The 12,438-nt window shown below is 40.4% G+C and overlaps 1 protein-coding gene across 1 annotated transcript in view; it reads left to right on the plus strand.

Annotated features, from left to right (window-relative positions):
• ARNTL (aryl hydrocarbon receptor nuclear translocator like) overlaps positions 1-12,438 on the plus strand; it is a 67,731-nt gene that overhangs the window by 38,465 nt on the left and 16,828 nt on the right. The window contains exons 12-15 of the mRNA XM_048487037.1: positions 359-605; positions 4,674-4,780; positions 5,059-5,209; positions 8,753-8,841. Of these exons, the coding sequence (XP_048342994.1) occupies positions 359-605; positions 4,674-4,780; positions 5,059-5,209; positions 8,753-8,841 (594 nt within the window). The remainder of the gene's footprint in view (positions 1-358; positions 606-4,673; positions 4,781-5,058; positions 5,210-8,752; positions 8,842-12,438) is intronic.

Here is a 12,438-nt window from a genome sequence, read left to right on the forward strand (position 1 = left end):
ATTCCCAGGAGACCTTGGGACTCACAAGGTCTCCTGGGAAGTATAGTTCCCATCAGGCCGTTTTTAAGCCTGAACTGCGAATAGACCTTTTTTCTAGCCTGAAAAAGTTCTAGGAAAAGAAAAGGAACCAAGGTAAGTGGGGGAAGGGGGGTGCCACGGGGGAGGCATGGGGGGCGGAAAAAATAGACTGTGCACCGGGCACAGTTTGGCCCAGCTACGCCTCTTGCTGGATCCAACCTAATAAGGTTTCTTTGGATGCTTGCAATGTCCCTTGGGGGGATTTTATGTAATGAGCCTCTCAAGCTTTCCCCTTTTCAATGCAGTACTAATAACAAAAACCTTTTTCCCCCTTTTGTAGCAGACCGAAAAAGCTTTTGCACCATCCATAGCACAGGATATTTAAAAAGCTGGCCACCAACAAAAATGGGACTAGACGAAGACAATGAGCCTGATAATGAAGGCTGTAACTTAAGCTGTCTCGTTGCAATTGGACGGTTGCATCCTCATGTAGTTCCTCAGCCAGTGAATGGAGAGATAAGGGTTAAGCCGACAGAATATGTTTCTCGACATGCAATTGATGGGAAATTTGTATTTGTAGATCAGAGGTAAGAATGGCATCTTTCCTTTATGGTACCAAGGGCAACAGTTTGGTGCTGATGTTTATTCTGTAGCCTGCAAGATAGTTGGTTCAAAGCAGAAATTAGGTTTCTATGAAATATGTGTACTAGAACTGCATATTTGTGTGCCATTCATGATGCATATTTATTACTCTAAATTTTAATACTATGATACAACATTTAATGGTTGCTTTACAATACTGACACATTGTTGGTTGTATAATTATCTTATAATTTTGTTCAAAACATTAGGTTACCACAGCCTAGCTTCACATTCCTTCTCCCCTAGCCAACATAGCATAAACTGTTTTGGCCTCTCCCAGGAGCTTCAAAGCTACGGTACCCTGTTAGATTAAGCCCACAGTGTTCCAGAATCAAATGTGTTAGCCCTTGTCCTCTATTACTGTGGAGACAAAATGAATATGTGAATTTTGAATGGAGGTGGTCACCAAAGAGGACTGATGAAGAAACATCTATTGCCTAGTCTTAGGAAAGGAAAGGGAAATTTAAAAACACACGAAATTCTGGTAGGTAAAGAAATGAAACCTTTCTGTCTTTGACTCATATAACTGTCAAAGAGATAAGATGGTGATTTGCATCCTTCCCCGGAGATGTGGGATTTCCAGAAATGTTGAAATCTTGAAATAAAAACCAGAAGTTTCCTTTTTTTTGTTTTTTTCTTTCTTTTTCTTTTTGTTTTTTTCTTGGTTCAAAATTTGGGGGCCAGGGAATTGAAATGAATGCATTGATTATTTTCTTATCCACCCTAAACTTATTTAATGCTTTAACTTAACAACTTAAAATGCATCATTTATAATTTAGAATATAACAGTCTACTCTTTGATATAGGTTTTATTTTTACTGTATGCAAAATTGCAACTATAACCAGTACTTGAAAGGTGCCAGCTGTTGCACCCTTACTGTGTGTATCTTTGTTTTTGCCATTTACAAGATAGTAAAAAAAAAAAATAGAAAAATTAGTAGTTAAAATAGAAAATAAAAGTTTTACTGTACACTAAGTATATTATATGGGCAGAAGCAGCCTCATGTTCACAGAAAGACAAATTGCATTTGGATAACAAACTCTTGTATGTAGTACAAGATCTATGCAAAGATCTTAAAAAACATTTCTGTCATCCCCAAAGATAAAATATTTCATAGAGGTTTTTTTTGTAGTGTTAACCAACATTTCTGGTTTTTTTCCACTGGAAAAATAAAATGCTGGGTGCAGAGGGAGAAATGATCCCCCCCCCCCCCCCCACACACACACACACAAATGTTTCTAGGCATTTTCTACCCATCCCACTTTCTCAGCACAACCTCTCAGCCTGTGTGGTTGTTAGTCTTATGACCCTAGGAATTTACTTTCCCAGGGCAAAAGAGGACTTGCTGTGGGAAGAGATCAAAGGAAAGGTCCACTTCAGTACTTTTTGCTGATGTGTTGTTGAATCCATTCCATGGCAATTCCTTACTTGGAAATTTGAGATTTTAACAGAAGTTCTGTGCTTTAACATGGCAGTTAATGTTCTTAGCCTGTTGGGGGTTACTTCCTCCAACAAAGTGAGTGGGTGTGTTTTAGTGAATGCGTAATGAAATCACCCACAATCTCAAGAGAGTTCTGTGTAAAAACAAAAAAAAGGTTATTTGTAGCTCTTTGTGTCTGTAAATATCTAAATACTGGAGAATTACTGTACTTGCTGTTGCTTGATAGCATTTACAGTTTGACCCATGCCAGTGCTATATGAGAATTAGTCAGTCAGTGCTGAAGACCAGCACGTGTTGTAAGTGCCTATATACTCTACATTGCTTGTCTCATAGTCCTGGGGTGCTGTATCATTTACAATAGCACTGAGAATGTACCTATTTTCTGGCCTACAATGAATTCAGCCATAGCAACTAATTCAGATTTAGTGAAAGACAGAAGCTTTAAACCTCAAATCTTTAAACCTCTGGGATGCATATCTTGTTCTTTATTTCCTTGAGCAATTTCATAAATGAGTTGAAGTATTATGCCAGTAGCTAAACTGAAAATACTTAGCAAAGCCTCTCCAGAATTATCTGAAATACAGCTGCTAAAGCAGATGGTACCCAAAAACCTACTGATATAAGCATATTCGCATGGAAGACATTTTCATGCCAACACATAGTTCTGGCAGTGGAAAAGCAAATTGGAGGGCAAAGAAGGGAGGCAACACATGCATACATAAAATTAATTTCATAAGTGTTTGAATGGGCTAAATATAAATAGTGTCTAAAATGCAGGACACTGTGAATTGCATTTATGGCCATGAAATAAGTGGTCATGTGCTATATGTTATTTCATATCTGTATTGGGGATACATTTTGATTCCACCTATCTGACCCCTCCTCTGAACTTGTTTCTTTCCATATAATCATCAAATGATCAAATCATTGGAGTTGATAATGCCTTTTGGTAGGGCTAGGGCAGGGGTAGGGAACCTGCGGCTCTCCAGATGTTCAGGAACTACAATTCCCATCAGCCCCTACCAGCATGGCCAGTTGGCCATGCTGACAGAGGCTGATGGGAATTGTAGTTCCTGAACATCTGGAGAGCCGCAGGTTCCCTACCCCTGGGCTAGGGGGTTGAAAATGAGGTTTAGAGAGGAGAAGGGTAACATATGAGTGACCAGCCCTTTTTGATTCCTCCTTTGCTCAAAGAATCTTAGTATTGATTTTTAACAGGAAGATTTAAAAATACTTAATACCACTTTACTAGGTTTACTGGTATTGCCAGCTGTTACTTGACAAGAAAAGGAAAAAAAATACAAAAAGTCTCCCCCAAAGCTAAAATCAATAGCATATTATCCAACAAATAAGTATCAATTTCAGAAAATTTATTTCAGTTGAAACAAATTTTATTTTATCTCTTTCATCAATTGTGTAACATTAGCAAAGGCTGGTTCCCACATACCTTTAGTAAGAGTGTGGGTGTAAGGCTTTAGTCCTGTGGCTGCATTTAGAGTACTTCTCATTGATGTTCTCCTGCCCCACAAAAATTTAAGTAGGTGGCCCTGTTTGCCCAGAGCGCAGTTCACATTTGATGCCCTATGTATAAATGGACCAGGAGCATGAGCTTAAAAGCCCATTCCTTACTTTCAGTGTACGTAGAATATATATTTCTCATTTGTATTAGTTGGATTTATCAGTCATACCTCAAGAATTGGCAATGAAAATTAATCAGACTTTGCATCATAATTGGGGCTGTACTGAGCATGGGTGGGGTTGTCAAAAGATATGCTGGGAAGTGTTACAGGTAGTGCTGCTGTGACCTTTTCTGCCAAATTACAGTTCCAATATGTGCTCTTTGATTTAGGCATGATATATTTTTAAATTGATCTTTAGAATGAAATATGGAATATGTAACTTCCACATATACTGTAAAATCTTACTTTATACCATAATTTTTTAAAAATCTGGCACTTAAGGGGAAGTGCTTCCCAGTTAATCAAATGTATCAGATACTCAAGTATATTGCTTTGCTGTGGCTCTACCATGAGGAATCCACAGCAACCAAACCCCATGCCATGGGAAATATCATGGCACGAGTCCCCATGCCTGGCAGGACCCTCTCCACAGACTAGAAGGCCAGCTGCTCTGTGAGTCCTCCAGCACAGCTGACTCCCAACAGCTCAAGGCAGGCTGAGCAGGAGGAAGATACCTGAAGATGATGTCAGCTGTCAACACTGGCTGTCAGAAGCATGGCAGTTGCTGAAGGCTGGCTGGAGAGTGGGGAGTAAGATACAGGGATTTGGTGGCTGAGAGAGAGGAGATTGCCTTCTGAGTAAGGCAGATTCATTGGCCATTCTTGATAACAAAGCTGTTAACTTTATGTGTGTGCACGTATGTATAGGACTGCTGGTTCTACTTCTTTAACAACAACTTGATCTGTAGAATCTAGAAAGTGGTAACACATGAAAAGCTTTGCCTCATGTGCTCTTAAAGCCACAGGAGCACGACATGTGTATTTATTTATTTTATAGTTGAATATTTTAGAGTTTTGCAATAAAAAATCAACAGCTTTTTTACTCATTTTAGGGCAACTGCCATTTTGGCATACTTACCACAAGAACTTCTAGGTACTTCCTGTTATGAATATTTCCATCAAGATGATATAGGACATCTGGCAGAATGTCATCGCCAAGGTAAGATGTTTTATGGCAAACAATTATCCTGTAAGTGTCAAATCAGTATCAAATCTATTTTTCACCCTTAGGGTACTTTTGATTAGGTTAAAATTCCATGTATAGATTGAAAATGGGAAAAACCTGTACCTTAGCAGTTTAATTGTAACAGTAGATGATTCTTTAAGAAATCTGACATACTGTGAAGGTTCAGAAGTAAATTAACATGCAAGCCTAGACAATAGCTCACATGACTGTTAGGAAACCACATGGATGTACTGATTTTTCTTCTCTTTCAGTTTTACAGTCGAGAGAAAAAATTAATACTAATTGTTACAAGTTTAAAGTCAAAGATGGATCTTTTATTACACTGAAGAGTTGTTGGTTCAGTTTCATGAACCCATGGACCAAAGAAGTAGAATACATTGTCTCAACGAACACAGTGGTTTCGTAAGTGTTGTTGTTAACAGGTGCACTTGGACTTTAAATCATGTATCGGTATTCTGGGGTGAAATTTGCAAAAGTGCCCCCCCCCCCCAATGTATAAGGTGGCTCTACAACCTTTTTCTTATAGGATATTGTTATGGTACATTAGTAAACCACATCTCCAAAGTACAACCACTTACACTGTGTAGTAAAGAAGCTATTAAACATTTTCTCCAATCTATTGATTTTACCCCAGTCTAGTCTCATATTGAGGTAAAGAGTAGGGATTTCGAAAGGAAACTAGTCCAGTACAGAAGTGAAGTGATTATAGTTGTCATTGGGATGGGACAAACAGAGGGCTAGACAACATTTGCCTCACCATTGGGGGATATTATTCTCTGAGTAGGCAGCAGGTGCCTGTTCTGTGGCTCATTTTGCTTGTGAAGCTCTGCCAACTTATAATGTTAGATGTTTTTTCTTAAAAACTAATAGTTTTATGTTGACTTTTCCAGTGGTTTTGGCTCCAAAAATAGCTCTTGTTTCAAATTTTAAAAATTAGATTAATAGCTTTATGAAGGTTTATAAAGACTGAAAAGAATCTACTCGCAGTAAACACTCCATTTTTAGACTTTTGATATTCTGAAAGATGTTGATTTCTGCCACCCCAAACAGATGGGGGAGGGGGGCATTGATTACCCTGTTGCTGCCTAAGCAACAAAACAAGGAATATTTTCCAACTGGTTGTTGTGGGCTTTTTGGGCTGTGTGGCCGTGGTCTGGTAGAACTTGTTTCTAACATTTCACCTGCATCTGTGACTGCTTCAGAGGTGTATCACAGAGAGAGAAGGCTGTTTCACACTGTGTCTAGTGAGAAGAGAAAGTTTAGTGGGGTATATTGTCCATGTCCCAGGGTGAGGAATCAGTCAGTAAGTGTTTGGGTGGAACTTGCTATGCAAAGGTGTGGTTCACTGCGTTGTATTGCGGGTGGGGTTTTCAGTCCATTTACATTCGTAAGGGAATCAAGGAGCCCCTATGATGGTGGACGTGTCGGAACCATCTATGGAAGGAGACAGTCTTCCACATTCACCCTCAAATCCTAATGTTCACAGATGCAAGTCTCTTAGACTGGGGAGCATTGTTGGACAACCAATACACTCAGAGAAAATGGTCACCTTCAGAATCCAAACTCCCCATTAATCAGCTGGAGGTCAGAGTCAACTTCGACACTATGATTCACTTCCAAAACCTCATTTGCCATAGTCATCTCCTTGCAAGGATGGACAACATGTCTACAAGAATGTATGTGAACAATGAAGGGGACTACAGGGCTGAAAACAACCTACTATCCCTTCCAGTGGAGCACATGAAAGGAGTTCTCAACATCATTGTGGATTGGTTGAGTTGAAGGGATGTACTAGAGTTGAAATGGTCTCTCCACAAGTCTCTATTCAAATTGATTACAGACCACTATGGGCAGCCGAGCCTGGACCTCTTTGCCTCTCCAGAGAACAAACAGATCAGCAGCTTCTTCACCAGATGTTACCACCACAGGTGGAAGCAACAGATGCCCTTACCTCCCTGTGGCCCAAAGGTCTCTTATATGTCTTCCCATCAGTGCTGGTGTTGCCAAAACTACTGAAAAGAATCAGCTTGTTGGATGCCACAGTCATTGTAGTACCTCCATACTGGCCCATGGTTCTCGTCTCTCAAGGAAATGTCCCTGGAGCCCTCCCTGCACCTTCCAACCAATTCTCCAGCAGGCACAAATACTCCACCCAGATCCGCAGTGGTTCAACTTGCATGGAAAGTGAGAAGTCCAAACTCTAGAAACTAAAGTATTCAATACAAGTAATTGACACTGTTTTGGCCTCTTGTAGACCTTCTTCTAATAGGATTTATAATACCAGCTGAAAGGCCTTCATAAACTGGTCCAGAAGGAAGAAGATAGACACTCATATACCTTCCATCATTGTGGTCCTAGAATTTGTACAAACGGGACATGCTACAGGTTTAGGTGGCAACACCTTGCGAAGACTAACAGCAGTCCTGGGGACAGTACTACCACTGCATAGAGGGGACAGCATCGCAAAACATTCTTATGTGCTGTGGTTCCTCAAAGATGTATCCCAGATTGATCCACCACCTATACACCATTTTCCCTCATGGAAACTGCGTACAGTCCTAACAGCTTCAACCAAACCTCCTTTGAACCAATTTGCGAGATAGGTCTAAAATAACTCAGAATGAAGACCATCTTCTTAGTGACAGTAACTTCGGCCAGACGTGCATTGGACTCAGGGCACTATCCATCAAACGAGGCTTCTACATGTTTCATCAGGACAAGGTGGTCCTGAGGACTGATCCAACCTTCAAACCAAAAGCAGCTGCAAAATGTCATATCTCTCAAGAGCTATGTCTCTTGATGTTCTCTCCACACCCTTCTTATCCAAGAGAAAGAGCATGGCACACACTCTAGATGTTAGGAGGGCACTGAGAATTTTCCTTAAAAGAACCCCAAATATCAGGCAATCCTATTTCCTATTAATTTTGATCAGTCCCCCCAATTTAGGGAGAGCAGTGTCCAAGGCAGCTATCAGCTCCACCTCAAAATTCTGCATTGTAGAGGCTTACAAACCCCCAATCCTACCAGTGTAATGGCCCATTCAACTCATAGTGCAGCCACTAATGCAGCCTTGTCAAAATATACAATGGTTGATGAAATATGTAAGGCAGCTACCTGGGAAGCTATTTCCACATTTGTTAAACACTACAAATTTTTATTTATTTATTTATTTATTTATTAGGCTTTTATACCGCCCCATCCCCGAAGGGCTCTGGGCCGTGTACAGCATATAAAATGACAATATAAAAACAGTTAAACATTTAAAAGCAGAGATAGAACTAGAAATTTAGTTTACACATGTAACATATTTTTTATATGTTACAAATGTAACATATTTGGTTCAGGAGATGTGGCCTGCTGCCAGAAGGTTCTCCAACACATTCTAGAGTGCTAATCTGACGACCTACCCCATTTTGGGGACACTCCTCATGGATTTCATGGATTTCAGCCCTACTGAGGTCTGAGTTAGTGAGCCTTGCCAAGGATGAGATCTGAGAGTAACCCTATACATTTTATAACAGAAATGACACATGCTGTATTGCTGATACATTACTTTACAATAACTTCTGCTTCCCTGCTTTTCTGTAATATTTGTTCTGGCTCTCAAAGTTTTAATCCAAAATATATAATTTATTTGTGTCTTATTCATTGCAATCACTTCCATCCAACTAACCAACTTGGATTCAATCAACTTTTTCACTCAATCCAGTTCCTCTCCTTACTACAGCCCCTGACCTACATGGCTTTTGTACATGTAGGTCCCAGGATTCCCTGTCATTCCCTCTTTGACTGGTCTTTGGGAATCCTTATTCCCTTTTTCATCAGCAGAAAAGATGGTTGGATCTATCTCAGTGATATTAAAGGTGGAAGCATGCCTTTAATAAACTTGACTAGGCACATTCAGGTGAATGTTTCATTTGTTTTTCTGTTTCTTTGAATCTCCAGTACCAATGTACTTGATGGTGCAGATGCCACTTTTCCACAACTTGCTGCTTCGCCACATAGCATGGACAGCGTACTCCAGGCAGGAGAAGGTAAGGAAAACATTTTTATAAAGTGATTTGTTTTGTACTTTCTTCTTCTGCAAGATTGGCGTTGCACTTCGGTGAGTGAAGCCTTGGTACTTACTTGAAGTCTGTGGTTTTTAAGGGCTCTTCTAGATGAGAGAAAATAACTTGGCACATTTCAAGAACATTTTGCAAGAGTGCATATGGAGCTGGGGTAGTATGTGGCTGAAAAAGTGAGTTACAAGTTAAGAAGCATTTGTTATTGATTCATCAGCATTGCCTTAGGCAAATCACTCATCTTTCCTTATGCAATGTTTAGGATAATATTAAACCAGTCTGAAGGTATGTGAAGAACTTTGAACAACTAAATACTTAATATAAATCACCATCATCTCTTTTGGAAGGAAGTAGACTTGGAACATCAACATTTCTTGATACTATCATGAAGAAATCCCCCCTCCCCCTTCAATAGAATCCAATGGAAGTTACACCAACAGTTCAGCTACATGTTTAACTTTTTTGCAAGACTAAATTGATGTAGTTCTAGTCCAGGCCTTCATTGCTTCATATTTATTTATTTTATTTATAGTCTACCTTTCTCACTATTTGTTCATCACACAGTTAAAAACTATGAAATAAGAACTGTATAATACAATAAAAGTAGAACAGAAAATTAAACAATGCACTAAAACTGTTCGGTGCATACAAGATTACAAGATCAGAATGATGCAATAATACAGTATAGTATGTATTTTTATTTATTTATTTTATGCCCCACCTTTCTCTCCAGTGGGGACCCAAGATGGTGTATATCGTTATCCTCTCCTCCATTTTATCGTCATAACAACTCTTTGAAGCAGGTTAGGTTGAGAGTTTGTGACTGGCCCCAGATGATAACTACTTTGAATTGAACCTTCTAACTGGTAACCATGGAATGACTTCAGAATAAGAGTAATAGTCATATTCCACCTAGTTGCCAATAATAAAAGAGCTGCAGCATCCTGTATCAGCTGAAATTTCTGTATTGACTTCAGAGGCATGCCCATTTAATATTACAGTATTCTAACCTCAAGGTTACAGATCTCTGAGGCCCATCAGCCAGGTCACAAAAAAGAGCATATCTTCCAAACTAAGCAAAGACAAATGAAAGCATTTTTGCAAATAAATTATCTTGCTTCTCTAGCAATAATGTTGGGTCCAGTATAAGCCCTAGACGCTTAAATATAAGTAAGGGTCCCCTGAAAATCTCAAATGTGGAAATCACAATACTCTACATGACCTCAGTGTTTCTGACCAGTATCACCTGTGTCTTAACAAGATTCACATTATGCTTCTCCTTCAGTGGGACTTCGTCATCCTGGCTGGTTAGGTCACACCTCCAACTGTTCAGGCAGGGCTATGCAAATTTTGCTAGTCTTCTGGACTGTAGGGGCTGGCTCTGATAGCCTTTCAGTTCAGACTGGTCATTTGAATCAGTACTCTACTGAACAAAAAGATAAAAAGAACTTATCTGATCCTGTTGGATCAGAAGGCTGCCTCGTCATTGGTGTCAGTTCCTTTGGGAGCTTCATAGGGCAAAAAAGAGAAGAGGATCAAGGTTAAGTCCCCTAAGCCTGGAGCATCAGGCCAAAAAGATATCACAGAGGGGGCTAGGGCAGATCACACTAGTACACTGGAGCCAAACTTAAGCCCTATCAATTTGCCTGTGATCATATCGAAGATGGTTGTGGACCTCCCAGGCCCTTCAACTCCAACAGTATAAGAATTAAACCACAGAGATACTGCAACTGCCAGAATGAAATCCAACTATAATCAACTCCAGCTTTTCCAGGTGGGGCACATTTGGGGAAATGGGGGAATGGAGCCCTGACCAAACACCATAAAGATAACAAATTGGCAGAGTGGCCTACAGGCTGCGTTTTTAGCAGGAAAGGCCAGAGCAGGAAGCAGCAGGTGTGCCCCCCCGAATTTGCAGCAAATTCTAGGGTTATCCCTTCGATCTTGGCATCCCTACTCCAGCAGGCCCTTCGGGGGGGCGGGGGGTGCTGATACTTTGCCTACAACAAGGCTGTTTTTAGCACAGCAGACAAAAGCAGGGCTGTCTGCCCTTCCTCCCATGCAAGAAGAAGCCTTGTATCCAGAGGCACGAGGGAGAACAAGATCAAGAGCTGACAAGAGAAGCCACAGATCGTCCTTCCTCTTCTCCTTCAGACAGTGATCAGGAGGACTCCAGTTCATCTCATTCAACCTTTCTCCGGTAAAAAGGCTTTAGGAAAGACTTGCCATTTCCTTGTGACTCTGAAGTAGATCTTGAAGAATCATGCTCTACTAGATCCTAAGCAATGGACTCAGATAGAGAGGAAGGTGAATGGTTGGGGGATAAGGAAGAGTCTAGGAAAAATTCTTCCAGACTATTTGCAGTGGAGCACTTTCAAAGGCTTCTTCAAAAATCCATAAACACTTTAAAATATCAGAGAAGGGGCAGAAGCAAGAAAATAAGAATTCACCCTCTGCAAATCTTGATAGCAGGGCCTTTAAAAAGCCAGCAAAGCCCTTTTCAATTTTTTCCAGACATCCTCCGACAGCAGCTGTGTTGTGTAACCTTAGAAATCCTAAACCACTTTCATTCCTCCATGTCACACAAGCCCACTAATCCTTGTACTCTACAGGGCAAATTGTTCATTGGAGAGTTGGAACTATGCTGTATGGGATCAGTTTACTTAAGACCAAGTAAGATTTTTCCAGGCCTCATCATGGGAGGTGCTCCCCCTCCCCTCTGTGTGTGTGTGTGTGTGTGTGTGTGTGTGTGTGTGTGTGTGTGTGTGTGTGTCAATAATCCTCATTTAATGCATAAGTCCAAAACACACTCTGAATAATACAGATGTGTATATTCCCAAATACATATACACTGTCTGCAGTCCAGGGATTTGACAACAAATTGAATTACAGAATCATCCAGAGGCCTAACACATTGTAATGTATAAGCGTAGTATTTGTGCAGATCCCAGTAGGACTGCCTTCTGAATCGGACTAATTTTGATTTTGTCAATTTGAAGATATTTCAAATGCTGCTCTAGTGTTCTCAGAATGGCGTCCAGGGAGCTGATTATCACTGGGACAACCTCAGCTGGTTTGTGCCATAGTCACTGGATCTCGATTTTCAAATTGTGATATTTAATGACCTCCTCAAGTTTTTTTCCCAACAAACCTGTTATCACCAGGTATTGTTATGTTGATGATGGTCACTTTCTTTTCCTTTATCACTGTGATGTCTGGTGTATTATGTGTCAATGTTATTGTTGTTGTTAATATGCCATCCTTTCCAGCTGAAGCCTGGGTTGCCGTCTACCGTATCCCTTTCCATCCTAAACCACTTTCCTGTCTTCTGTTTCTTTGGTGTGTTCTTAGAATAACTCAGATTATGATAGGCCAAAAGCTAGAGTTGACATAAACTGAGCCTCTGTGCAAGAACAATGCTCCGTCCAGCCTAGAATGATTTGCTCTGACTGGTGGAAGTCTTGTCCAGCTGTGACATTTCAGCTTCATCATGCAGAGTATGAAATTTGGGACTTCAACATATGTGGAGGAGGTGCTATACCTCTGAGCCAAAGAGGTTCTTGTAGA

Source organism: Sphaerodactylus townsendi, linkage group LG02, assembly GCF_021028975.2.
Source record: "Sphaerodactylus townsendi isolate TG3544 linkage group LG02, MPM_Stown_v2.3, whole genome shotgun sequence".
Lineage (NCBI taxonomy): Eukaryota > Metazoa > Chordata > Lepidosauria > Squamata > Sphaerodactylidae > Sphaerodactylus > Sphaerodactylus townsendi.